The sequence below is a fragment of the Punica granatum genome, unplaced genomic scaffold (assembly GCF_007655135.1).
Source record: "Punica granatum isolate Tunisia-2019 unplaced genomic scaffold, ASM765513v2 Contig00420, whole genome shotgun sequence".
NCBI classification, from domain to species: Eukaryota; Viridiplantae; Streptophyta; class Magnoliopsida; order Myrtales; family Lythraceae; genus Punica; species Punica granatum.
The window spans coordinates 466-28,058 of NW_022204335.1; the positions used below are offsets into that span (position 1 = coordinate 466).

A 27,593-nucleotide genomic window follows, 5' to 3' on the forward strand; every position below is an offset into this window, starting at 1 on the left:
ACAACGATGCAGAATTGTCTTAATCACCAGCAGCGATATCCTTAGATCGTTTGTTAACCGGTAACCTGTTCCTGCATCGCCATGTGTTAGATCCCCTCAACCAATCGCCGAGTGTGTCCTTAACCAAAAAGTTTGGGAAGGCCTCATCCTCTTCGGTGACAATGAAAAATCTGGTAACCTGTTCGATTTGTTGGTAGCCCTACGCTGCTCGGAGAATAACTTTCGTCTCTCGTAGGATTTAGTGACATAATGAGGAACAACGAGTCTGTTTATGCAAGAACTACTTGTCATGCCGGTTTGAGTACCGTAGTGCTCTTCGAGATCAACATTAGGACTCGGAACACTCAAAATTCTTTGAGGATTCACATATGCTGGTTTTTGACAGTTTAGTGGTCTTTGTTGATAGTAGATGGCTAAAACAGATAGAAGGAGCCAATTGTAAAATACGAGTAGTTTCGTGGCAGTAGTGGCAAAAGAACAAAGTTCCAAAGCAGATGTAAGAATAAGTTCAGGCCCAACTCGGTCCATGGAAGATCGCGGCCCATTTTCAAGCCCATCTGCTCTCGGGGAGTCTCCTCTTTCTTCTCCTTGAAGCTGTCTCCCTCCTTTGTTCGTCTCTGCAACTTCTCATCGACCTCGTTTGACGATTCCGCCATTTTTGCTCACAAAGAGCAGCTGCAGCTCTACCCAAATACAGCAGTTCTAGCTCATGAAGGTTTAGCTGCGCGCGGCGGGCTCCATTCGAATCTTGGCTACGAGTAGCAGAGCGTACGTAGCTGAAGCTCCATCGTCATCAGCTTTGAAATGGCTCTTGATGGTTCGGACGTCGAAGAGCTGAACCGCTCCCTCGGTCCCGGTCAGGTATCCGGTGACACGGAGCCGGTCGACGGCGCGGGCGGCGTCCAGGTCACGTGCTTCAGCGAAGTCGTCAATGAAGTCACTCTCCACTTCCAAATCATCCGCCTCCCCAAGCAGGTAACTGCCGCAAATTATCTTCGAATTTTCGGTTGATTATGATGAAAAGGAGATTCCTTGTGCCGTTCGCAAATGCCAGATGTTCTAGTAATCATAAGGGGTGCGTTTCTCGTGGTGTTGTATTAGAGGAGGAAGCTTCGAATTCGATTGATATATAAAGATTCTGCATTTGAAGGGCAAATGAATAAGCTGGAACGACGTCTTATGTTGATCTGTTTGCAGCCAGATTTAGTGGAAGTGCGACGATTGCATGATCGGACGGGGTTCTGTTTCAGGCAATTTGTTATATCATGCTTTTGAATGGTTATACATTACCGAATAAGGACGGACGAAAACCGAAAGCACTCGACTTCATTGGTTATTTGCATAAGAGAAATTACGTCATTGGGATAATTGCATGGTAGTTGGAAATATATGTGTTCGGTTCCTTTTTTGTTCTTGTGGTTTGATATAAGGAAAGATCATAGTATTGAACATAACTTACTGAGTATTTTGGAAGGACAAAACGATATGCGCATGTTGTATTGCAACTGATGGGACTGCACTGCGTTGGGTTTTGCAGCTTGTTGATTTATCGACAATGTTTTGATTGGATGATCACGCGTGATCTTCTGCTTTCTTGGTGGATCTTTTGCGACTGCTTGAACATTGTTGATCACTTCCTTGCAGAGGGTGCTAACTCACAGATATTTCTAGAGTAGTTTTGAAGAGCTTAATCTTTGTCTTGCCTAAAAGATGTTCCAAAATATCTAGAGGAGGCACGCAGTTCGGCTGTAACTTGAAATGGCATTGGGGGCAGTAGATCATTGTATCTGGCTGTGCTTGTACTTTCACCTGCTTCTCCATCTCCTATATCATGAATTACATTGCATAGATCCTCTCGTATTAGAGCGAAAATTTTATTGCTAAGTACTGATTGTGAGTGTAGATATATGCATGGGTAGGCTGCAATTCTTCCAAACTGGGGCATCTATACGCTGCTGCATCCACACGACCCGTGAGTTGATCTCTATCACCTTTTGGACATTCTATTCGTTACCTTGAATTTATTTGGCACAATCCTCATTTGCCTGGACGATTTCAAACTAGAACAATGCTGTGAGCGTTGCATCTATACTTGGTGGAGGTTCAGACAATGCTGGGTCAGGCATTGCCAGACGATTGGGTAAAGCATTATATGACTCATAAAACACGCTTGAATTTCCAAAAGGTATAAATAATTTTATGCTTCTACTGACTGTTTCTGGTTTTCAGTGTTGAAGACTGGCATCAATATCGTTCTTGCTTGCAATATCCCCAAGAACAGCCCAACGATTGAGGTAATGGATCTGCGTCGACTGATGAGTGATCTCACATTTCTGTTCGGTTGCATGGAGAAGAAGCTGATTTGTGTTTTACCATGTGGATTTCCAGGCAGATGCTGAGAGAATATTAGTGAAGAAGCTCATTGATCTCGGCTTTGGGAGAGGCCGAAATGTAAAATAGAACTACTGCAATGCTAATTTTAATCAATACCGCATGCATCAAGACTTGTGCCAGCCAACACAACGGAAGGATTTCTCCATTGTTCTTTGATGGATCATGTATAAATATACATACATTAGAAAGCTTCCAAGGTCCAAGTTTGAGCAGATTCACTTGCTTGAAGCATGGAAGTGCCTTCGATGTATTCATGTTTGCTAAGGATATGCCCTTCGAATGGATATTCGTCGTCCTTCTCCAAGATTTATCGTCGGTCTAATTTTTTTTTCTAAAGATTTCAGCAACCGGAAAATTCAAAACCATTCATATGAAATTTCATATGATCTGACACGCATTCCCATTTAAAATCTTCCAAGAGATATGGCATTGACTAAAGTGTAGCTTAACATCCTAATCGGGCTCAATGCTTTGCATGTTTTAATAATTTGTTCCGATATGAAAAAGGATTAGATTACACAAATTGTTGAAGTACGAGGACTTCAACATGGTAAATTATTTTTTTGTCCACCTCAGAGCGTGGCTCGGCTTCTTCCCTCATTCGGCGAAACCTCGGACAAGAAACTCGCTCGTTAATTCTTTGTTCCTTTTGGCCGTTTAACCCGAAGCAGTTTACTGGAGACAAATGTTAGGGCAGTATCGCAATTCAGCGTAAAATTTGGGGTCATTTTGAAAACAAAAAAAACTATGGGGGGTCGGAGCTTCGACTGTGATTTGTCTCGTCTTTCTTGAGATTGAGATGGTCCGGGGGAGTGAGGATGTGGAGGCGTCGGAGCTTCCATGGCCCTGCGGCTCTTCGATTTCAAGCCGGTAGTTATCATCAAGTTGTCGCTCCTCTGCTTCGCAATCACACTCAGGTATGCAATTTCGCATCTGCTGCCGGAGCTGTCAAGCACGAAATTGAGAGGCCGAGAACCCTCGATGAGGCCCAGAATTGCTTCCATAGCATGACTCTCATGCAGCCTCCGCCTCATGTTTTTGAGTTCTGCCGTCTCTTGGGAGCGGTTGTCAGGATGAGACACTACTCCTCTGCGATTGGTTTGATCGAACGCATGGATGTGTTAGGGCTCGCCTGCCATATCTCTGTCTGGAATATCTTTATAAATTGCCTCTGCCATCTCAAGGAAGTGGATCTCGGTTTCTCTGCTTTGGCTAAACTGATCAAGCTTGGGCTTCGACCGGACTCCGTCACCCTAAATACTCTGGTCAATGGGCTTTGTTCCAAGGGTGTGATTTCTAAAGCAGTGATGCTTGCCGATGAGATGTCGAGCATTGGGTTCGAGCCCGACTCATTCACTTGCGCAACAATTATAAAGGGTTTGGTGAGGACTGGCAAGACCGACCTTGCCGTCGGATTGATGGGCAAGTGGGAGAAAGTGAGCGGCAGGCTGAATGCATTTGCTTATAACACAGCCATTGATGGCTTATGCAAGCAGGGACGAGTGATAGAGGCTTTCAGCCTCTTAAACAGGATGGTCCAAAGAGGCATTCAACCAGATGTCGTTACTTATAACACTCTGATTCGGGCTCAGTGCAACATGGGGCAATGGCATGAGGTCCATAGACTGTTTCAGGAGATGGTGCAGAGGGGAATACTTCCGAACGTAATTACATTCAGTATTTTGGTGGATGCATTCTGTAAAGAAGGGGAACTTTCGGAAGCAGAACGCGTCTTCGAAATGATGGCCCAGAAAGGTGTGGAGTCCGATGTAGTCACATACAATTCAATAATTGATGGCTATTGCCTTCATAATCGCGTGGATGATGCTGCTAAGCTATTCGGCCTGATGCTTGAACGGAATTATGCTGCTAATGTTGTCACTTATAATGCATTGATCAATGGATATTGCAAGTCCAAACAAATCCATAAAGCGTGGCTTCTATATCAAGAAATGCTTGGCAAGGGTTTGATTCCTGATGTGGCGACGCACACTACTCTCATCGGGGGCTTCTGCCTGGTTGGCAATTTTCATGCTGCAGCGCTACTATTTGACAAGATGCATGCTTATGGGCAACCTCCAAACGTCCAAAGTTACGCCACTATGTTAGATGGCTTGTGTAAAGCAAAACAAGTAGACAAGGCAATTGCAGTGTTCCAGCAAATGGAGAATCATCAGTTGGAGCCTAGCATCGTGATTTACAATATCCTCATCAATGGTCTATGCAATGCAGGGAAGCTCGAACCTGCAAGAGAACTCTTCAAAGGTTTGTCTGCAAAAAAGGTGGAACCTGGTGTTGTCACTTTCAACACATTGATTAATGGATTGTGTAATGAAGGTCATATAAGCGAAGCCTTCACATTATTTAATGAGATGGAAGGAAGGGGATGTGTCCCGAATTCAGGCACATACAATGTGTTGGTTAGAGGATTTCTTAGAAATGGCGACAAGTTAAGTGTGGAGCAGTTGCTACGAGAAATGAATCAGAAAGGTCTCGCTGCAGATGCATCAACAGCCGAACTCTTGCTTGATCTATTATCAAATGATGCGTCGATTCTAAAACTAGTACATAATATTTAGTGAATCTTTTGTCTTTCTTCTCACGGGGAAAGTGATTGAGAAAGGAATCTCTGTAGATGCATGCTCGAGGCGAACTTTTGCCTAATCTGTCATCCGGTGTTTGATCCATTGATTTATGACTCTTTGGGTGAAAGGATTAAGTGCAGGGTATAAAGTTCGAAGGTAAAGATTCAAGACTTGCCGGTGTTACTTTTCTTCATGACTTGACTCAGAGTAGATTTCCTCTGCTGTTTCCTGAGTTCTCGATTTTTGCGCTTGACTATAAAAGCATTAGTTGGGTTCATTTTTACATTGCTTAGCATAATTAAATCTATCCAGTAGGAAGGCTAGGAAATTGGTGCTCATCAAACTTCTTTAATCGATGAAGCAAAGGGATGCAAGACCAAATAATGCCGTAAGTTATAACCGTAAAAACTAGCATCTTCATGAACTCTGTTCTTTAACCAGTAATAAGAATAACTGGCATCATTCTTTTTTCTATTCTTTAGTCGATACAGCATTCGTTTCACAAAAAATGAAACTTGTGCTCACCAGGGTATTAGTGATTTCGAGAATGTTGAAGGTTAGATGGAATTTTGATCATGCTGATTCAGTTGTTGGATGTTCTTGTGTTGAATTTATCAGAGAAGGATAAGTCCACTTTGCGAGGGTTTCGATCTTACAGTCAAAAAGAGAAGCCTAGGAATGTGGCAAAACTTGGCTGGGCATTGGTTCATCTGCCCTAGAGGTTGGGAGACTCGAGTTAATCAAATCTACTACGGGGGGAATTTTTGTGCAGGTTGGCTTGCGGGGAAGGCCAAGCATCTTCCATTCAGTGTTCGTTTTCTGAATCAAGCACCTAATACAATCGGTGCTCTTTTGTTTCTGTACCTGATAATTTTCTTTTGCATTTTGGACTTGCAGCTTGTTTACAACCAAGATAAGAGAGCGGAAAACATTTTCCCGATCAAATTCATTTTCTTTGAGGATCCGCTTGTATTAGTAATCAAGTGTAAAGCTGGTGTTCCAGATGTTGCAATGTGGAGCACGGGGGCTGGTGGACGTTCATGATGCTGCGATGGTGAGCAGGGCGGCAATTGCACCCCTGCACTCGAGTAATTTTTATTTTTAGTGAAGGCGCTCACAGATCTCGGTTATGGATGAGGCCAAAACATGGCAGCTCAGTAGCGAGGGCTGATCTTCGAATGGTGCGTTCAGTTTACCTCAGAGAAAGCAACTAATGCATTGCTAATTCCTAATCGATACTGCATGCATCAACGCCGTTACCTCCCGACACAAGGGATGAATTTTTCCATTGTTTAATGTATTCGTGTTTGCCCGGGGGATGGTCGTCATTGTTTTGACTTTAGGCCTCAATAATTTCGATAATTTAACAGTTTATTCGGTGATATGTTGGTATTTGATGGAAAAACAAAGGTATCCCCAACGCATTGAAAGTTTTTTTTGGTCTTAGGGGATATCATGAACTCCTTTTTTTTCTTTTTTCCTGGTCTTTTTTCTTCTTTTTTTCCCCTTAATATTCAGCAATTGAAATTCAAATTTAAAACCAAGCTATTACCATTTATGTAATTCTTCCACCTCTAAAAGACATCACTTATAAATTTTATTTTTTACAATATTCTTTTCTTTCATTGAAAAAAAGTTATTCAAGTATAGTTTTAACATCCTAGTTTTAGCTCAAAGCTTTGCGCTATTAACGTGGTCAATTTGTTTCGTCATTAAAGTATAAGGACGGAAAAACAAAGGTATCCCTTAAGACGAATTATTTAAGTATAAGGACTTTAACAATTTCTTCCTGCAAGTGTCGAGGGCTGTCTTCCATCATTCGGCGTAGCCTGAGACGAGAAACTCGGTCGTAAAGATGTAACTTACTTTCTTCCTTTGGACGGTAAACTCGAAACAGCCTGAGACTCAGACAAAGGTCAGGGCAGCACTGCAATTATGCGTAAAGTTTGGGATGCAAATTATCAGAACATAAATTCTGGGGTATGCAATTTCACTGCTGCTGCCAGAGCTGTCAAGCACGAAATTGAGAGGCCGAGAGCCCTCGATGAGGCCCAGAATTGCTTCCATAGCATTGACTCTCATGCAGCCTCCGCCTCATGTTTTTGAGTTCTGCCGTCTCTTGGGAGCGGTTGTGAGGATGGGGCACTACTCCGCTGCGATTAGTTTGATCGAACGCATGGATGTGTTAGGGCTCGCCTGCCATATCTCCATTTGCAATATCTTTATAAATTGTCTCTAGGAAGTGGATCTCGGTTTCTCTGCTTGGGCTAAACTGATAAAACTTGGGCTTCGACCGAATTCCGTCACCCTGAGTACTCTGGTCAATGGGCTTAGTTCAAAGGGTATAATTTCTAAAGCAGTGATGCTTGCTGATGAGATGTTGAACTTTGGGTTCGAGCCCGATCCATTCACTTGCGCAACAATTATAAAGGGTTTTGCGAAGACTGGCAAGACCGACCTTGCCGTCAGACTGATCGGCAAGGGGGAGAAAGTGAGCGGCAGGCTGGACGCATTTGCTTATACCCCTACCATTCATGGGCTATGCAAGGAGGGACGAGAAACGGAGGCTTTCAACCTGTTAAACAAACAGGATGGTCCATAGAGGCATTCAACCCGACATTGTCACTTATAACTCTCTTATTCACGGTCTTTGTTGTGTGGTCCAGTGGAAACAGGCTGTCCTCCTGTCATATAAGATGGGCGGTAAGGATTTTGCACCAAGTCCGTTGACTTATAACTCCTTGCTGCATGGCGTATGCCAACTGGGTCGGTGGAAAGAAGCCAACATCCTGTTGAAACAAATGGTGGCGAAGGAGATCCAACCAGATGTTGTTACCTATAACACTCTGATTCGGGGTCGGTGCAACTTGGGGCCTTTAGGGTTTTTTTGATAATTATAATTAATTCAGAGAGCTAGGAACTTCTGGGAGGGTCGACTTTTATCTTCTCAAGCGGTGGATGGGAGCAAGTGGAAGTGGATTTCTATACACTGGGTGAAGCCACTTGAAAATTTTCTGAAGTTGAACACGGATGGGGCTGTTCGAGATTTGCAAGGAGTCGCTGGAGCGGGTGGCATTCTGAGGAACTCCAGTGGAGGATGGATCATCGGTTTCATGCAGAGCTTGGGATTCTCAACAGTGACAGTGGCAGAGCTCTATGGAGTTTTAACGGGTTTGAAATTAGCTTGGATGCAAGGTGCCGACGACTTATCCTTGAAATAAACTCTATGGTGGTTCTGACATTGATATTGTGACAGGACCCGTGTCCGCCGTGTTTTCAGCCGCTGCAGAGGAGCATTCGAAATCTATTGCAGAGGGATTGGGAGGTCCGCATCCAACACACGTATCGGGAAGGGAATACTTGCACGGATTGGTTGTCGAAGAGGGCGATTGATCTTCCCTTAGGGACGCATATTCTTCATTCAGCTCCTAACGGGGAGCTCTCACTTGTTAGGCGATATTGTAGGGGCCGCCTTACCCCGTTTCGTTTCTGTTTGAGTTTTTTGTATTTGGGCTCTGCTCCCTAATCTACCTAAAAAAATTAATTCAGAATTAATTACAATTCGCAAATAAATTTCAAAGACTTAGGTAGTTTTTAAAATCACCCGCGAATTATCTCATAACTCACATAGGTCCCAAAAGAGAAAAATTGTATGCACTTATTAATATATAGACATTCTATATATATAGTAACTATCCATTTAAGGACACTATTATATCGAATATAATAATTCCTTAAACAAGTCCACCTCAACATTGTATTTGACTTCGGGATGTGCTAGCACCCCTACAGTTGCATTGCAAGTCTAATCAGATAATACTAATTAACTGTCTTAATAAGAGTAAATCAATTCTTTGCTCAAACACGTTCTATTATGTGTGACTAACTAAGTTCATCACTAAATGACAATGAGACTGTAATGTCAACCACTTTGACATAAACTCCCATCCACAATTGAAAGCACAATTCTCAAAATACCTTTGGTTCCAAAAGATCATGGGTAACACCTAGTAGCATATCATGATAATTCAATTAGTAACAAATGTGCGATGAAGACCTTCTGATGAACCAATGACCATATATACCATGCACTTGAATCCCTTCATTGTAGATTCCGATCTAGCTAGGGTCATAGTTAATGTCAAACCCTAACCGATCATATGGAACCTCTAAGCTTCTATTCATAGATCAATAGAACTTAAACTAGAAAATCTATTTTATTTAAATCCATTCACCTTGGCCCAAAATTCCCTAATCAAGAACAGAACTCAAATCCATGTGATTTTCCCCCGTTTACTCAGGTCAATGAATCTCATATCGAGTGGACACCTATCTTCATACACAACTAATTAGGACCATTGTCTGCCGGATACCCATGCTTAGCACAATTATATAAGCATGAGCAAATCTTAATTACCCATGTATGAGATATACGTACCATCTTAGGTCTAAGAACTATATACACTAATACGGTCTAGATAATATTAATTGATAATAGTAAAGTACCACGTGAATATCATCTGCTCGTCACAGTTCGACTCAATTATCTCTATTTGTGTCCACATGTCTATTTTGATATCAGATATCGAATTGCATGAGATTCACTACTCCATCTTCAGTAGTATCTTTATACTAATCATGAATATAGATAGAGGTGACGGTTTATCCAGAATGATAATGCCTAGCTAAGATTCTTACAACTGCAAACAGTTTAAAAATCCTGTACCAGAATACTCCGTCACTCATATTCTCAATTATTTGAGAATGAAGCATATGCCGAGTATCTTATGAACTTACTCTAATACATAAACGATTTATGAATAACAAAATAAATATTATTGCTATAAATAAGAATTATCCAAATACATATATTGACTTTAGGGCATATAACTAACACCAATAACCATTATGTAATTCTTCCACCTCTCAAAGCTTTGCACCATTAAAATGGCCGATTTGTTCCAACAAGAAAAAGGACTAAATTACACAAATTATTAAAATATAAGGACTTTAACGAGGTAAATTATTTCTTCCTTCAAGTGTCGAGCGGCTGTCTTCCGCCAGTGGGCGAAACCTCAGACGAGAAACTCACTCGTAACGACTTAACTCACTTTGTTTCAGATTATCAAAACACAAAACTCTGCGAGTAAACATCACATCACATCACATCACACGACCCAAAGGGAAGCTGTTTTGTTCTGTGTTCTCGGGGAGTAGAGGGCTCACTGTCCCATGGGCAAATGCAAGTGAAGATGTGGAGGAGCCGGAGCTTCCGTGGCCCTGCGGCTCTTCGATTTCGATTTCGAGCTGGTAGTCATCATCAAGTTGTCGCTTCTCTGCTTCGGAATCACCCTCAGGTATGCAATTTCACTGCTGCAGCCAGAGCTGTCAAGCACGAAATTGAGAGGCCGAGAACCCTCGATGAGGCCCAGAATTGCTTCCATAGCATGACTCTCATGCAGCCTCCGCCTAGTGTTTTTGAGTTCGCCCGTCTCTTGGGAGCGGTTGTCAGGATGAGACACTACTCCTCTGCGATTGGTTTGATCGAACGCATGGATGTGTTAGGGCTCGCCTGCCATATCTCTATCTGGAATATCTTTATAAATTGCCTCTGCCATCTCAAGGAAGTGGATCTCGGTTTCTCTGCTTTGGCTAAACTGATAAAACTTGGGCTTCGACCGAACTCCGTCACCCTGAATACTCTGGTCAATGGGCTTTGTTCCAAGGGTATAATTTCAAAAGCAGTGATGCTTGCCGATGAGATGTCGAGCATTGGGTTCGAGCCCAACTCAGTCACCCGTGCAACAATTATAAAGGGTTTGGTGAGGACTGGCAAGACTGACCTTGCCGTCAGATTGATCGGCAAGTGGGAGAAAGTGAGCGGCAGGCTGGACGCATTTGCTTATAACACAGCCATTGATGGCTTATGCAAGCAGGGACGAGTAATAGAGGCTTTCAACCTCTTTAACAAAATGGTTTTCCAAGGCATTCAACCCGACATTGTCACTTATAACTCCCTCATTCATGGTCTTTGTTGTTCGATCCAGTGGAAAGAGGCTGTCGTCCTGTCATATAAGATGGGAGATAAGGGTGTTCAACCAAATTTATTGACTTATAACTCCTTGCTTCACGGTTTATGCCAGCTAGGTCGATGGAGAGAAGCCAACATTCTGTTGAAACAAATGGTGGCAGAGGAGATCCAACCAAGTGTCGTTACTTACAACACTCTGATTCGGGCTCAGTGCAACATGGGGCAATGGCATGAGGTCCATAGACTGTTTCAGGAGATGGTGCAGAGGGGAATACTTCCGAACGTAAATACATTCAATATTTTGGTGGATGCATTCTGTAAAGAAGGGAAACTTTCAGAAGCAGAGCGCGTCGTCGAAATGATGGCCCAGAAAGGTGTGGAGCCCAATGTAGTCACATACAATTCACTGATTGATGGGTATTGCCTTCATAATCGTATGGTTGATGCTGCTAAGTTATTCGGTCTGATGCTTGAACGGTATTATGCTCCCAATGTAGTCACTTATAATGCATTGATCAATGGATATTGCAAGTCCAAACAAATCGATAAAGCATGGCTTCTATATCAAGAAATGCTAGACAAGGGTCTGATTCCTGATGTGGTGACGCACACTACTCTCATCGGGGGCTTCTGCCTCGTTGGCAATTTTCATGCTGCAGAGCAGCTATTTGACAAGATGCATGCTTATGGGCAATCTCCAAACGTCCAAAGTTACGCCACTATGTTAGATGGCTTGTGTAAAGCAAAACAAGTAGACAAGGCAATTGCGATGTTCCAGCAAATGGAGAATCATAAGTTGGAGCCTGACATTGTGATTTACAATATCCTCATCAATGGTCTATGCAATGCAGGGAAGCTCGAACCTGCAAGAGAACTTTTCAAAGGTTTGTCTGCAAAAAAGGTGGAACCTGATGTTGTCGCTTTCAACACATTGATTAATGGATTGTGTAATGAAGGTCATATAAACGAAGCCTTCACATTGTTTAATGAGATGGAAGGAAGGGGATGTGTCCCGAATTCAGGCACATACAATGTGTTGGTTAGAGGATTTCTTAGAAATGGCGACAAGTTTAGTGTGGAGCAGTTGCTACGAGAAATGAATCAGAAAGGTCTCGCTGCAGATGCATCAACAGCCGAACTCTTGCTTGATCTATTATCAAATGATGCGTCGATTCTACAACTAGTACATAATATTTAGTGAATCTGGATGACATTTTTTGGGAGCATTACTCGTTTCTTGGTAAATCTCTTTTTACCTTTTTGTAAAATTTTCTCTTTAAGCATGCAGAAAGCAAAGCTAATTGATGTCTTTTACCTTGTACATACTTTGTTATAGCTTTTAACCTACATGTCTTCCTGCATGACTGACAGCCTCCAAAATATCTAAATCTAAAGCCTATAATAACGATGATTGTCGTGGGTCATCTACGATTATTATGATGTAGTAATTACTCATAGTAATTTGCTCGATTTGCTTGTTGCTCTTGGTTGATTTGCTTACTGCTCTTGCCTGAAGGTAGTAATTACGCTTACTGATCCTTGTGAGAAATTATTTCGGAGCTTGGTGTGGCTCATGATCTTGCAGGTGAAGTTTGATGGCCTATCTATGACCTGAAGAGCAGAGCTAATGATTGGCTCATTTTTAAGCTTGTTTGCTTGCTTAGAATGCTTAAGTTATTGATGTTGATATTCCTTTACTTCTGCTCACTTGTGCTATAGTTGAGCTGCGGTGGATCTCCCTCCCAAATTTGGCTGTCATGCATAAACAAAACCTTAGCGTTTGCTCCGTCTCACACCCTACTATATATGCTCCCGTATTTCATGCACATTTTCATTTGCTTACCAATATGTATGGTTTAGCTTTTCAGGTAGATGCTGAGAAGCAGGAGCTATAATTACTATCAAAGCCCACCAGTTAATCCAGGCATTGTGAGATTGAAACACGAAGGAAGAACTGTCCAAAACTGACAAGATTCACTTCTTATTGGTACTACTGATCTGAAGACGCTTCATTGGACTGGATGGATTGTCCGGTAAAACAGCATTTAGTTGCGGTTCTAGCTAATTTGATGTTGTTACAGGAATGTCCCTGATGACACGTTTCCCTGCCTCTCCGCTCGGTGGCCTTCTGAAGGTTTAAGTTGTAACTGCATCTTGGGAGCTCGACCATTGAACAACTCAGAAATCTTGTTTATGTATTACTTCCCTATTTTTCGATCTTTTGCCGAGGGTTCTGTCTATTATACCGAATCCGTTGCCAATGTCACACTCCTGTTGCTTATAGGCCAAAAAGTACATCGATGTTATCCTTGAACAATATTTCACTTAATTACCTCAAGTCACTCTCTTCTTTCTGTGACCAACTTTACATCCAAAAACATTTTTGTTTCGCAAAAAAGAACTAACCTTCATTAAAAAAAAAAAAGAAGCTACATCCCTCTACCCAAAACTAACTTGAGAAAAATGACCATTAAGTTTGTATCCTCACATATATAAAACTAGGGAGAATATACGATTTCCTTCCACGGATCATAACGCAACCCAGCTTCCACACATAATTGGAAAATCGAAAATGTATCTTGGTATTGTTGAATAATATGAACCTGAATGTAATACATCTACCAACAAAAAATTGAATGTAACAGTACGTAATAATTGATTCAATCTGTCTATTATATCTACTATATAAAGGCCAAAAAGCGGAACATATGAACTTCGTTTGAGAACTCTCAACTCTCAGTTCAACATCGTAAACCCTCAGCTCATTGTTGAACGACTTTTCATTAGCTTAAAGAGATAGCTTTACCAATAGGAAAAAGAAGTTCTTAAATACTCATTCTTGAGAAGATGAACTTAATTAATTATTTTTATGAAAATAACGAAGAGTATTTTTATTTATTTTTAAGTAAATTATATATAAAATCGCAAATAAGGCAAGTTGTTCAACCACATGTACTAATCCTATGACATTAGCCGGGACTTCAAATACTAAACATAACATAATTGTTTGGTATTCTTGAGAAGATGAACTTATTAATTATTCTTATGAAAATAACGAAGAGTATTTTTATTTATTTTTGAGTGAACAAAATAAAAAATCACAAATAAGGGCAAGTTGTTCCACATGCACTAATCCTATGACATTAGCCGGGAGTTCAAATACTAAACATAACAGAATTATTTGGTATTCTTGAGAAGATGAACTTATTAATTATTTTTATGAAAATAACGAAGAGTATTTTTATTTATTTTTGAGTAAACTATATAAAAAATCACAAATAAGGGCAAGTTGTTCGACCACTTGCACTAATCCTATGACATTAGCCGGGACTTCAAATACTAAACATAACATAATAGTTGGTATTTAAAAAACCACGTGAGCAAAACAGAAGAGGCAAACAAATGTCGTGTCTGGTTATAATCACTTGCCCTAATCCTATGACATTAGCGGTGACTTCAAATACTAAATATAACAGAACAGTTTGGTGTTTAAAAAACCACTTGAGCAAAAAAGAAGTGGCAGACAAATGTTGTCTCTAGTTATAATAAGAAGAACGAGATTAAATTATCTTATCATATATTAACCGATTCTTTTACTATCTATATATAAAATATATAATGCTCAAATGAAAGACCAAGAATGAACGTGGTTGCTTCATTTGGATGAATGACGTTGTCTCGACATTGAATAGCCAAATTGACAGTTGATCGTCTATCGACCTTTCCATTTCCCATGCGAGCTTACTTCGGTCAATAAGATTTCCTTTTCCCATATGAGATTAATTAAATAATTATATATAAAAGAAACAAAATCTATTTATATTCAATAAGATTTCCTTTTCCCATAATCTATTTGAATATCTTTTAACTCAACTCAACTCAACTTATCTTTAATTCAACAATACAATTATTATTTAATCATTATTTTATCTCAACTATTCATTACTTTTTCTCATAATTCAAAAACACAATCGTTAATTAATTATTACTTTATCTTAACTATTCATTACTTTTTCATACTTTTTCTCATAGTTCAACAATACAATCATTACAAACTAATTAAAACCAAAACTCGACCCAACTCAACTCTAAATCCAAACACATTCTAAGAGTTGATGAGATGCATGGAAAAATCGTGTCTTATAATTACTTCCTCCTCCTCCTCCTAATTTCTCTGCTCCTCCCTCGCTCTTTTCTTCTATCCCTTGGAAGAGGCGAGCAGTAACAATTGTCACCGAAACAACTTTCACAATATGGATTCTCGGTAAGCTTTTGAACTCAAGAATGAGCATGTTTGATATGTATTTTGATGTTGCAACCACATGGTTAGATGGACGGACAACGTCAAGCTTGCTCTATATTGCGTGTTTGATTTTTTTTTTATTATAAGTTTAGTTCAAAGGTTTTTTAAGAGTATTTTAAATGAAGAATCTCTCTCTTTTACTTCAATTTCTAGATTTGATTAACAAGGTGCAGATGAAGATGATGAAGAAAGTGGGCGGCCTTAGCTGAGTAAGGTTTGGTGCCACAAGATTATCTTTGTTCTTTTGTTTTTATGTGTACGTATATTTGAACTAAATAGCTTTAAATCTCTGAGGGTTTAATTTATGAGAATTTGATTGCAGGTTTGATCTTTTTCACAGATACTTATGTTTCGAGGTTTGTTTGTCGACCCTAAACCCATTGTGAGGATGAAACTCCATTCCTTAAATTTAGTATTTTCTTTTATCTAAAGATGATACGAATAAATTATTTATTTTTATAAAATTGTGGCTAAAATTGTTATATTTATTTGCATATATTCAACAATAATACCTGCTATAATACCACGCAACGCGCGGGTGAAATCACTAAGTTTATGTAAAATTGGAGAATCTCGAGAAAAGAACCTAAAAAGACTAACAAAGTAATTAAAATATCTATGGCTATAAATTTTGATTCCACTCCTCGGGTCATGTTAATTTTAATTTTTTTCTTCATGAGATTTTAATAATATATAGAAAATTTAAGAGTATATGAGTTACAGAAAATTTGAATATTACCCTAAAAGATCAAATTTATCAATAGCTTTTAACTTGACCATATGAAATCTAAATGTCTAGTTTATCGATATATTCTTTTAAAATCATATAAATTACTAAGTATAATGCTGAGAGAATGAAAGTAATAACATGCAAAGCATGAGATATATGAGTAATAGATAGTAAAAAGAGAACTGTCACAAACATGGATTGGTTCAAGGGTAAGGTGTTTGTTCTTCTTAAACAACTTCTCAGATTTGAGTATTGTGAATGAAGAAAATTCATACTGTGAGAGTTTTTATTCCTTAGTGGCTAACCCATCTTGAATTGGAATAATCAGAGCCCATTGGATTTCCGAATACCACGATTCACATCAAAAAATAGAACAATAAATTAAAGTCGCATGTTTTTCATTTATGCATTTGATGATTATAAAAGCATATTATCATGCTTCTTGTTGAATTAGTTTATATCAGATAAACATGATTTTCTAACAAATCGGTGATGCATAAATTTACAATTTCCTATCTAATTCCACATGTTATTCATTCATTTTCTCTTTATAAATAGATAGATAGCTTTCTTTCTGTTTTTTTTCTTGGCACGCATAAATAGATGGAAATTTCTAAAGTGAAAATACAACATAATATTTTTATAATACATATAAATAGAGAAATTTTCATGTACATTCTTGGTTAGTGCACAAATAACTTTTATAAAATTCGTGCATAACGTAACTTTTGTAATTTATTTCATGTGCATAAATATAATTTATAAAATTTTCCCATAGAAATCGCACAATTATGTATATTTTCTAAGTTGTTACTTTTTTTGTTTACGTGTATTAAAATTTTTTCATAGGACATTTTGAATGTCATATTTAAGAAATAGAGAGGGATAAATTTGCATAGTTAATGACGAAATGTAATTCGAGAGGAGAAAGTTGAGATTCAAAGAAAGATAAACATCGTTGGGTATTGATCAAAATCACAGAAGCAAACGACTTAATAGAATGACCAACTCAAAAAAAAAAAAAAGAGAGAGAGACTTAATAGGGGGAAAAAATAATAACAACAATTTTACACGCGTTCGGCCGTCTTCTAAAGTATACAACAGTAAAAGACAATTATAAAGAAAAACTATTCCTAGTCACAAAGTCTAGCTATAACTAGTCATAATAGTCTAACTATTCTTAGTCAGAAAAACTCATTATTCTTTAAATAGTGCAGGCCAATAATTTTTCAAATATTCTTTCTTGTGAGAATCTTCTGTTCAAGTCACCTTTCATATTATCTTTTTCTTTTGCTCTTTTTCTTAATCTCTCATCATGACTCTATAACTCATAGGGAAACTGAGAGTCTTGAAAGGGTCATCTGAAGGGTCTGTAGAGCCTGAGATGGAACCTTCAAGACTACACATAGAATGAATCTTCTGAACCTAAGCTCGCATTTCGCAGGGAGCCAGCCTTATATAGATCTTGCTAGCATCCGAGCTTCATTTGCAAAAATTCTGAATTTTTCGTAACATTCAAAGAGGTGTCTTCCATTTTTCCATTCATCGTTGAACGGCCCAAGGACAAGCCTGATCTTGTTTGCAATTAAAGGACTTCATTTCTTTGTTTAGTTTTTAGTTCCATGGATTTATGCTGGAACTTCAAGATAGCAAGAATTTCTCTGGAAGAATGTCCACAGATTAATCACGACAGGTGTAGTCATTATTTTCCTAGACTCACCGGACAATCTAAGGTTAAGTGGTGGCCTAATTGCAAAGAAGATTAGGCATGTCTTCAGGCCGTTTAACGATGGATGGAAAAACGGAGGACAACTCTTTTGGATGTTACGAAAAATTCGAAATTTTTGCAAATGAAAGCTCAGATGCTAGCAAATTTACATAAGGCTGGCTCTCTCGCGGAAATGCAAGCTTAGGTTCAGAAGATTCATTCTATGTGTAGTCCTGAAGATTCCGTCTCAAGCTCTGCAGATCCTCCATATGACCATTTCCAGGACTCAGCTTTCCTATGAGTTATAGAGTCATGACGAGGGATGAAAAAATCGAGTACAAGAAAAAGATGACATGAAAGGTGACTTGAACGAAAGATTCTCGCAAGAAAGAATTTTTGAAGAATTATTGGCATGTACTATTTAAAGAATAGTGAGTTTTTTTGACTAAAAATAGTTAGACTACTACGACTAGTTATAGCTAGACTTTATGACTAGAATAGTTTTTCTTTATAATTGTCTTTTACTGATGTATACTTTAGAAGACGGCTCAACGCACGTAAAGTTTTTATTTTTATAGATTTTCTTCTTTACAAGAACTCATTCCCAATAGTGTATCAAGGAAGAACGCGATGAAAGATAGCAACCTCTTTCCTTAATATGTCCTTGTGATTTCGAATAAATCGTCGGCAAAACACTGCAACCACCACCTATGTGTAGTTAACTCAATAATGGATCTCAAGGATTTGATGGTCTCTCATTTGGGTTCACGTAGAACACGAGGCATTTGTTTGCAATTGGCATAATTTTAGCTCTCCTCGTTCGTCTAATTTTTGTTGCACAATCTGAAGAAAAAATTTATATCTCCTCATTTGTGAGAGCAAACAGACATCATAAAGTACTGTTAGAAAGCTAACTCGTGAAGTAATGTCGTGACGCAAATGGTTTATCATTTGGTATTACTCTGAATCAAATGTGTAATTTTGAAAGGATTCAGCAAAAAAAAAAAATTTGTTCCTGTTGTGCTGTGCTCTGTGAACCACCAAAGACGATCCAATCAAGAAGAGTAAGGATGCGGAGGATGGGCTCTCAGAACACAGAAGGCATGGCTGCTCTTCAAGTTGGTACCCTTTTTCCCTCTCCTCTTTTTCGAGTTTGGTCATCTGTGGGAGTGTTGGTCCGGTTGAGACACTACTCCGTTCAGAACACAGGAGGCATGGCTGCTCTTCCAGTTGGTACCCTTTTTCCCTCTCTTCTTTTTCGAGTTTGAGAGAACTAGCGCTTGCACACGTGGGGCTGCCCATCAATATCTATGTCTGGACTATATTGGTGACCTCGAACACCCTTGCAATTTGGGGCAACGGTCAAGAGACAGTTCGAGGAGATGGTGCGGAGGGGAATACTATCAGTCGTTAATACATTCAATATCTAGTTGGATGCATTCTATAAAGAAGGGCAACTTTTGGAGGCGGAGCTCATTCTTGAAGTGGTGACCAAGAAAGATGTGGAACCCGATGTAGTCACATACAATTCACTAACTGATGGTTACTGCTTTCATGATCGTGTGGATGCTGCTACTTAGTTGTTTGGCCTAATGCTTGCGAGGAATTCTTCTCCTGATGTAGTCACTTAATAACGCACCGACCAATAGATATTGCAAGGCAAACAAGACGATAAAGCATGCTCTTATATCGAGAAATACTTGGGAAGGGTTAACTCCAAATGTGGTGACACACACCACTCTCGTCAGAGGATTCTGGCTTGTTGGAAATTTTCTTGCTGAGCGTACGTAGCTGAAGCTCCATCGTCATCAGCTTTGAAATGGCTCTCGATTTCAAACTAGAACAATGCTGTGAGCGTTGCATCTATACTTGGTGGAGGTTCAGACAATGCTGGGTCAGGCATTGCCAGACGATTGGGTAAAGCATTATATGACTCATAAAACACGCTTGAATTTCCAAAAGGTATAAATAATTTATGCTTCTACTGACTGTTTCTGGTTTTCAGTGTTGAAGACTGGCATCAATATCGTTCTTGCTTGCAATATCCCCAAGAACAGCCCAACGATTGAGGTAATGGATCTGCGTCGACTGATGAGTGATCTCACATTTCTGTTCGGTTGCATGGAGAAGAAGCTGATTTGTGTTTTACCATGTGGATTTCCAGGCAGATGCTGAGAGAATATTAGTGAAGAAGCTCATTGATCTCGGCTTTGGGAGAGGCCGAAATGTAAAATAGAACTACTGCAATGCTAATTTTAATCAATACCGCATGCATCAAGACTTGTGCCAGCCAACACAACGGAAGGATTTCTCCATTGTTCTTTGATGGATCATGTATAAATATACATACATTAGAAAGCTTCCAAGGTCCAAGTTTGAGCAGATTCACTTGCTTGAAGCATGAAAGTGCCTTCGATGTATTCATGTTTGCTAAGGATATGCCCTTCGAATGGATATTCGTCGTCCTTCTCCAAGATTTATCGTCGGTCTAATTTTTTTTTCTAAAGATTTCAGCAACCGGAAAATTCAAAACCATTCATATGAAATTTCATATGATCTGACACGCATTCCCATTTAAAATCTTCCAAGAGATATGGCATTGACTAAAGTGTAGCTTAACATCCTAATTCGGGCTCAATGCTTTGCATGTTTTAATAATTTGTTCCGATATGAAAAAGGATTAGATTACACAAATTGTTGAAGTACGAGGACTTCAACATGGTAAATTATTTTTTTGTCCACCTCAGAGCGTGGCTCGGCTTCTTCCCTCATTCGGCGAAACCTCGGACAAGAAACTCGCTCGTTAATTCTTTGTTCCTTTTGGCCGTTTAACCCGAAGCAGTTTACTGGAGACAAATGTTAGGGCAGTATCGCAATTCAGCGTAAAATTTGGGGTCATTTTGAAAACAAAAAAAACTATGGGGGGTCGGAGCTTCGACTGTGATTTGTCTCGTCTTTCTTGAGATTGAGATGGTCCGGGGGAGTGAGGATGTGGAGGCGTCGGAGCTTCCATGGCCCTGCGGCTCTTCGATTTCAAGCCGGTAGTTATCATCAAGTTGTCGCTCCTCTGCTTCGCAATCACACTCAGGTATGCAATTTCGCATCTGCTGCCGGAGCTGTCAAGCACGAAATTGAGAGGCCGAGAACCCTCGATGAGGCCCAGAATTGCTTCCATAGCATGACTCTCATGCAGCCTCCGCCTCATGTTTTTGAGTTCTGCCGTCTCTTGGGAGCGGTTGTCAGGATGAGACACTACTCCTCTGCGATTGGTTTGATCGAACGCATGGATGTGTTAGGGCTCGCCTGCCATATCTCTGTCTGGAATATCTTTATAAATTGCCTCTGCCATCTCAAGGAAGTGGATCTCGGTTTCTCTGCTTTGGCTAAACTGATCAAGCTTGGGCTTCGACCGGACTCCGTCACCCTAAATACTCTGGTCAATGGGCTTTGTTCCAAGGGTGTGATTTCTAAAGCAGTGATGCTTGCCGATGAGATGTCGAGCATTGGGTTCGAGCCCGACTCATTCACTTGCGCAACAATTATAAAGGGTTTGGTGAGGACTGGCAAGACCGACCTTGCCGTCGGATTGATGGGCAAGTGGGAGAAAGTGAGCGGCAGGCTGGACGCATTTGCTTATACCACTACCATTCATGGGCTATGCAAGCAGGGACGAGTAATAGAGGCTTTCAACCTCTTAAACAGGATGGTCCAAAGAGGCATTCAACCCAACATTGTCACTTATAACTCTCTTATTCACGGTCTTTGTTGTGCGGTCCAGTGGAAACAGGCTGTCCTCCTGTCATATAAGATGCGCGGTAAGGATTTTGCACCAAATTTATTGACTTATACCTCCTTGCTTCACGGTTTATGCCAGCTAGGTCGATGGAGAGAAGCCAACATTCTGTTGAAACAAATGGTGGCAGAGGAGATCCAACCAAGTGTCGTTACTTATAACACTTTGATTCGGGCTCAGTGCAACATGGGGCAATGGCATGAGGTCCAGGTACTGTTTCAGGAGATGGAGCAGGGGGGAATACTTCCGAACGTAAATACATTCAGTATTTTGGTGGATGCATTCTGTAAAGAAGGGGAACTTTCGGAAGCAGAACGCGTCTTCGAAATGATGGCCCAGAAAGGTGTGGAGCCCAATGTAGTCACATACAATTCAATAATTGATGGGTATTGCCTTCATAATCGCGTGGATGATGCTGCTAAGTTATTCGGTCTGATGCTTGAACGGAATTACGCTCCTAATGTTGTCACTTATAATGCATTGATCAATGGATATTGCAAGTCCAAACAAATCCATAAAGCGTGGCTTCTATATCAAGAAATGCTTGGCAAGGGTTTGATTCCTGATGTGGTGACGCACACTACTCTCATCGGGGGCTTCTGCCTGGTTGGCAATTTTCATGCTGCAGAGCAGCTATTTGACAAGATGCATGCTTATGGGCAACCTCCAGATGTCCAAAGTTACGCCACTATGTTAGATGGCTTGTGTAAAGCAAAACAAGTAGACAAGGCAATTGCAGTGTTCCAGCAAATGGAGAATCATCAGTTGGAGCCTAGCATCGTGATTTACAATATCCTCATCAATGGTCTATGCAATGCAGGGAAGCTCGAACCTGCAAGAGAACTCTTCAAAGGTTTGTCTGCAAAAAAGGTGGAAGCTGATGTTGTCACTTTCAACACATTGATTAATGGATTGTGTAATGAAGGTCATATAAGCGAAGCCTTCACATTATTTAATGAGATGGAAGGAAGGGGATGTGTCCCGAATTCAGGCACATACAATGTGTTGGTTAGAGGATTTCTTAGAAATGGCGACAAGTTAAGTGTGGAGCAGTTGCTACGAGAAATGAATCAGAAAGGTCTCGCTGCAGATGCATCAACAGCCGAACTCTTGCTTGATCTATTATCAAATGATGCGTCGATTCTAAAACTAGTACATAATATTTAGTGAATCTTTTGTCTTTCTTCTCACGGGGAAAGTGATTGAGAAAGGAATCTCTGTAGATGCATGCTCGAGGCGAACTTTTGCCTAATCTGTCATCCGGTGTTTGATCCATTGATTTATGACTCTTTGGGTGAAAGGATTAAGTGCAGGGTATAAAGTTCGAAGGTAAAGATTCAAGACTTGCCGGTGTTACTTTTCTTCATGACTTGACTCAGAGTAGATTTCCTCTGCTGTTTCCTGAGTTCTCGATTTTTGCGCTTGACTATAAAAGCATTAGTTGGGTTCATTTTTACATTGCTTAGCATAATTAAATCTATCCAGTAGGAAGGCTAGGAAATTGGTGCTCATCAAACTTCTTTAATCGATGAAGCAAAGGGATGCAAGACCAAATAATGCCGTAAGTTATAACCGTAAAAACTAGCATCTTCATGAACTCTGTTCTTTAACCAGTAATAAGAATAACTGGCATCATTCTTTTTTCTATTCTTTAGTCGATACAGCATTCGTTTCACAAAAAATGAAACTTGTGCTCACCAGGGTATTAGTGATTTCGAGAATGTTGAAGGTTAGATGGAATTTTGATCATGCTGATTCAGTTGTTGGATGTTCTTGTGTTGAATTTATCAGAGAAGGATAAGTCCACTTTGCGAGGGTTTCGATCTTACAGTCAAAAAGAGAAGCCTAGGAATGTGGCAAAACTTGGCTGGGCATTGGTTCATCTGCCCTAGAGGTTGGGAGACTCGAGTTAATCAAATCTACTACGGGGGGAATTTTTGTGCAGGTTGGCTTGCGGGGAAGGCCAAGCATCTTCCATTCAGTGTTCGTTTTCTGAATCAAGCACCTAATACAATCGGTGCTCTTTTGTTTCTGTACCTGATAATTTTCTTTTGCATTTTGGACTTGCAGCTTGTTTACAACCAAGATAAGAGAGCGGAAAACATTTTCCCGATCAAATTCATTTTCTTTGAGGATCCGCTTGTATTAGTAATCAAGTGTAAAGCTGGTGTTCCAGATGTTGCAATGTGGAGCACGGGGGCTGGTGGACGTTCATGATGCTGCGATGGTGAGCAGGGCGGCAATTGCACCCCTGCACTCGAGTAATTTTTATTTTTAGTGAAGGCGCTCACAGATCTCGGTTATGGATGAGGCCAAAACATGGCAGCTCAGTAGCGAGGGCTGATCTTCGAATGGTGCGTTCAGTTTACCTCAGAGAAAGCAACTAATGCATTGCTAATTCCTAATCGATACTGCATGCATCAACGCCGTTACCTCCCGACACAAGGGATGAATTTTTCCATTGTTTAATGTATTCGTGTTTGCCCGGGGGATGGTCGTCATTGTTTTGACTTTAGGCCTCAATAATTTCGATAATTTAACAGTTTATTCGGTGATATGTTGGTATTTGATGGAAAAACAAAGGTATCCCCAACGCATTGAAAGTTTTTTTTGGTCTTAGGGGATATCATGAACTCCTTTTTTTTCTTTTTTCCTGGTCTTTTTTCTTCTTTTTTTCCCCTTAATATTCAGCAATTGAAATTCAAATTTAAAACCAAGCTATTACCATTTATGTAATTCTTCCACCTCTAAAAGACATCACTTATAAATTTTATTTTTTACAATATTCTTTTCTTTCATTGAAAAAAAGTTATTCAAGTATAGTTTTAACATCCTAGTTTTAGCTCAAAGCTTTGCGCTATTAACGTGGTCAATTTGTTTCGTCATTAAAGTATAAGGACGGAAAAACAAAGGTATCCCTTAAGACGAATTATTTAAGTATAAGGACTTTAACAATTTCTTCCTGCAAGTGTCGAGGGCTGTCTTCCATCATTCGGCGTAGCCTGAGACGAGAAACTCGGTCGTAAAGATGTAACTTACTTTCTTCCTTTGGACGGTAAACTCGAAACAGCCTGAGACTCAGACAAAGGTCAGGGCAGCACTGCAATTATGCGTAAAGTTTGGGATGCAAATTATCAGAACATAAATTCTGGGGTATGCAATTTCACTGCTGCTGCCAGAGCTGTCAAGCACGAAATTGAGAGGCCGAGAGCCCTCGATGAGGCCCAGAATTGCTTCCATAGCATTGACTCTCATGCAGCCTCCGCCTCATGTTTTTGAGTTCTGCCGTCTCTTGGGAGCGGTTGTGAGGATGGGGCACTACTCCGCTGCGATTAGTTTGATCGAACGCATGGATGTGTTAGGGCTCGCCTGCCATATCTCCATTTGCAATATCTTTATAAATTGTCTCTAGGAAGTGGATCTCGGTTTCTCTGCTTGGGCTAAACTGATAAAACTTGGGCTTCGACCGAATTCCGTCACCCTGAGTACTCTGGTCAATGGGCTTAGTTCAAAGGGTATAATTTCTAAAGCAGTGATGCTTGCTGATGAGATGTTGAACTTTGGGTTCGAGCCCGATCCATTCACTTGCGCAACAATTATAAAGGGTTTTGCGAAGACTGGCAAGACCGACCTTGCCGTCAGACTGATCGGCAAGGGGGAGAAAGTGAGCGGCAGGCTGGACGCATTTGCTTATACCCCTACCATTCATGGGCTATGCAAGGAGGGACGAGAAACGGAGGCTTTCAACCTGTTAAACAAACAGGATGGTCCATAGAGGCATTCAACCCGACATTGTCACTTATAACTCTCTTATTCACGGTCTTTGTTGTGCGGTCCAGTGGAAACAGGCTGTCCTCCTGTCATATAAGATGGGCGGTAAGGATTTTGCACCAAGTCCGTTGACTTATAACTCCTTGCTGCATGGCGTATGCCAACTGGGTCGGTGGAAAGAAGCCAACATCCCGTTGAAACAAATGGTGGCGAAGGAGATCCAACCAGATGTTGTTACCTATAACACTCTGATTCGGGGTCGGTGCAACTTGGGGCCTTTAGGGTTTTTTTGATAATTATAATTAATTCAGAGAGCTAGGAACTTCTGGGAGGGTCGACTTTTATCTTCTCAAGCGGTGGATGGGAGCAAGTGGAAGTGGATTTCTATACACTGGGTGAAGCCACTTGAAAATTTTCTGAAGTTGAACACGGATGGGGCTGTTCGAGATTTGCAAGGAGTCGCTGGAGCGGGTGGCATTCTGAGGAACTCCAGTGGAGGATGGATCATCGGTTTCATGCAGAGCTTGGGATTCTCAACAGTGACAGTGGCAGAGCTCTATGGAGTTTTAACGGGTTTGAAATTAGCTTGGATGCAAGGTGCCGACGACTTATCCTTGAAATAAACTCTATGGTGGTTCTGACATTGATATTGTGACAGGACCCGTGTCCGTCGTGTTTTCAGCCGCTGCAGAGGAGCATTCGAAATCTATTGCAGAGGGATTGGGAGGTCCGCATCCAACACACGTATCGGGAAGGGAATACTTGCACGGATTGGTTGTCGAAGAGGGCGATTGATCTTCCCTTAGGGACGCATATTCTTCATTCAGCTCCTAACGGGGAGCTCTCACCTGTTAGGCGATATTGTAGGGGCCGCCTTACCCCGTTTCGTTTCTGTTTGAGTTTTTTGTATTTGGGCTTTGCTCCCTAATCTACCTAAAAAAATTAATTCAGAATTAATTACAATTCGCAAATAAATTTCAAAGACTTAGGTAGTTTTTAAAATCACCCGCGAATTATCTCATAACTCACATAGGTCCCAAAAGAGAAAAATTGTATGCACTTATTAATATATAGACATTCTATATATATAGTAACTATCCATTTAAGGACACTATTTTATCGAATATAATAATTCCTTAAACAAGTCCACCTCAACATTGTATTTGACTTCGGGATGTGCTAGCACCCCTACAGTTGCATTGCAAGTCTAATCAGATAATACTAATTAACTGTCTTAATAAGAGTAAATCAATTCTTTGCTCAAACACGTTCTATTATGTGTGACTAACTAAGTTCATCACTAAATGACAATGAGACTGTAATGTCAACCACTTTGACATAAACTTCCATCCACAATTGAAAGCACAATTCTCAAAATACCTTTGGTTCCAAAAGATCATGGGTAACACCTAGTAGCATATCATGATAATTCAATTAGTAACAAATGTGCGATGAAGACCTTCTGATGAACCAATGACCATATATACCATGCACTTGAATCCCTTCATTGTAGATTCCGATCTAGCTAGGGTCATAGTTAATGTCAAACCCTAACCGATCATATGGAACCTCTAAGCTTCTATTCATAGATCAATAGAACTTAAACTAGAAAATCTATTTTATTTAAATCCATTCACCTTGGCCCAAAATTCCCTAATCAAGAACAGAACTCAAATCCATGTGATTTTCCCCCGTTTACTCAGGTCAATGAATCTCATATCGAGTGGACACCTATCTTCATACACAACTAATTAGGACCATTGTCTGCCGGATACCCATGCTTAGCACAATTATATAAGCATGAGCAAATCTTAATTACCCATGTATGAGATATACGTACCATCTTAGGTCTAAGAACTATATACACTAATACGGTCTAGATAATATTAATTGATAATAGTAAAGTACCACGTGAATATCATCTGCTCGTCACAGTTCGACTCAATTATCTCTATTTGTGTCCACATGTCTATTTTGATATCAGATATCGAATTGCATGAGATTCACTACTCCATCTTCAGTAGTATCTTTATACTAATCATGAATATAGATAGAGGTGACGGTTTATCCAGAATGATAATGCCTAGCTAAGATTCTTACAACTGCAAACAGTTTAAAAATCCTGTACCAGAATACTCCGTCACTCATATTCTCAATTATTTGAGAATGAAGCATATGCCGAGTATCTTATGAACTTACTCTAATACATAAACGATTTATGAATAACAAAATAAATATTATTGCTATAAATAAGAATTATCCAAATACATATATTGAC

General features: G+C 40.1%; 4 protein-coding genes across 11 annotated transcripts; all 4 read left to right on the forward strand.

Annotated features, from left to right (window-relative positions):
* Nucleotides 1-595: 595 nt before the first annotated feature.
* On the forward strand, nucleotides 596-2,698 carry LOC116190320 (proteasome assembly chaperone 4-like). The gene is made up of 5 exons (XM_031520005.1): nucleotides 596-975; nucleotides 1,904-1,972; nucleotides 2,065-2,140; nucleotides 2,230-2,294; nucleotides 2,389-2,698. Exons 1-5 carry the CDS (start codon nucleotides 805-807, stop codon nucleotides 2,458-2,460), a joined length of 453 nt encoding a protein of 150 aa, XP_031375865.1. The 5' UTR covers nucleotides 596-804; the 3' UTR covers nucleotides 2,461-2,698.
* Nucleotides 2,699-3,150: 452 nt separating this feature from the next.
* Nucleotides 3,151-6,443, forward strand: LOC116190319 (pentatricopeptide repeat-containing protein At1g63080, mitochondrial-like). 4 transcript variants are annotated; one of them, XM_031520002.1, is made up of 3 exons: nucleotides 3,151-5,367; nucleotides 5,598-5,751; nucleotides 5,877-6,425. In XM_031520002.1, the coding sequence occupies exon 1, from the start codon at nucleotides 3,213-3,215 to the stop codon at nucleotides 4,971-4,973; it is 1,761 nt and encodes a 586-aa protein (XP_031375862.1). In that variant the 5' UTR covers nucleotides 3,151-3,212; the 3' UTR covers nucleotides 4,974-5,367; nucleotides 5,598-5,751; nucleotides 5,877-6,425. The 4 variants fall into 4 exon arrangements, with proteins under 4 accessions (XP_031375862.1, XP_031375861.1, XP_031375860.1 ...); XM_031520004.1 differs by having other exon boundaries at nucleotides 3,153-5,135; nucleotides 5,877-6,443; XM_031520001.1 differs by having other exon boundaries at nucleotides 3,151-5,789.
* Nucleotides 6,444-10,046: 3,603 nt separating this feature from the next.
* Nucleotides 10,047-13,208, forward strand: LOC116190318 (pentatricopeptide repeat-containing protein At1g62670, mitochondrial-like). 3 transcript variants are annotated; one of them, XR_004152641.1, is made up of 3 exons: nucleotides 10,047-12,250; nucleotides 12,879-12,997; nucleotides 13,092-13,208. XR_004152641.1 is itself a non-coding variant. In XM_031519999.1 (2 exons), the coding sequence occupies exon 1, from the start codon at nucleotides 10,220-10,222 to the stop codon at nucleotides 12,206-12,208; it is 1,989 nt and encodes a 662-aa protein (XP_031375859.1). In that variant the 5' UTR covers nucleotides 10,047-10,219; the 3' UTR covers nucleotides 12,209-12,250; nucleotides 12,879-13,208. The 3 variants fall into 3 exon arrangements, 1 of the variants encoding a protein (XP_031375859.1); XR_004152640.1 differs by having other exon boundaries at nucleotides 10,048-12,250; nucleotides 12,871-12,997; XM_031519999.1 differs by having other exon boundaries at nucleotides 12,879-13,208.
* A 7,408-nt stretch (nucleotides 13,209-20,616) lies between these two features.
* LOC116190322 (pentatricopeptide repeat-containing protein At1g63080, mitochondrial-like) lies at nucleotides 20,617-24,168 on the forward strand. 3 transcript variants are annotated; one of them, XM_031520008.1, is made up of 3 exons: nucleotides 20,617-23,105; nucleotides 23,336-23,489; nucleotides 23,615-24,161. In XM_031520008.1, the coding sequence occupies exon 1, from the start codon at nucleotides 20,741-20,743 to the stop codon at nucleotides 22,709-22,711; it is 1,971 nt and encodes a 656-aa protein (XP_031375868.1). In that variant the 5' UTR covers nucleotides 20,617-20,740; the 3' UTR covers nucleotides 22,712-23,105; nucleotides 23,336-23,489; nucleotides 23,615-24,161. The 3 variants fall into 3 exon arrangements, with proteins under 3 accessions (XP_031375868.1, XP_031375867.1, XP_031375869.1); XM_031520009.1 differs by having other exon boundaries at nucleotides 20,622-22,873; nucleotides 23,615-24,168; XM_031520007.1 differs by having other exon boundaries at nucleotides 20,617-23,527.
* Nucleotides 24,169-27,593: the final 3,425 nt, after the last annotated feature.

Coding starts and splice junctions, on each gene's coding strand:
- LOC116190322 (XM_031520007.1), top strand. CDS start 20,741: ATGTGGAGGCGTCGGAGCTTCCATGGCCCTGCGGCTCTTCGATTTCAA.
- LOC116190318 (XM_031519999.1), top strand. CDS start 10,220: ATGCAAGTGAAGATGTGGAGGAGCCGGAGCTTCCGTGGCCCTGCGGCT.
- LOC116190319 (XM_031520001.1), top strand. CDS start 3,213: ATGTGGAGGCGTCGGAGCTTCCATGGCCCTGCGGCTCTTCGATTTCAA.
- LOC116190320 (XM_031520005.1), top strand. CDS start 805: ATGGCTCTTGATGGTTCGGACGTCGAAGAGCTGAACCGCTCCCTCGGT. Junction 976..1,903: donor TCATCCGCCTCCCCAAGCAG/GTAACTGCCGCA, acceptor TTGTGAGTGTAG/ATATATGCATGGGTAGGCTG. Junction 2,141..2,229: donor AGGCATTGCCAGACGATTGG/GTAAAGCATTAT, acceptor TCTGGTTTTCAG/TGTTGAAGACTGGCATCAAT.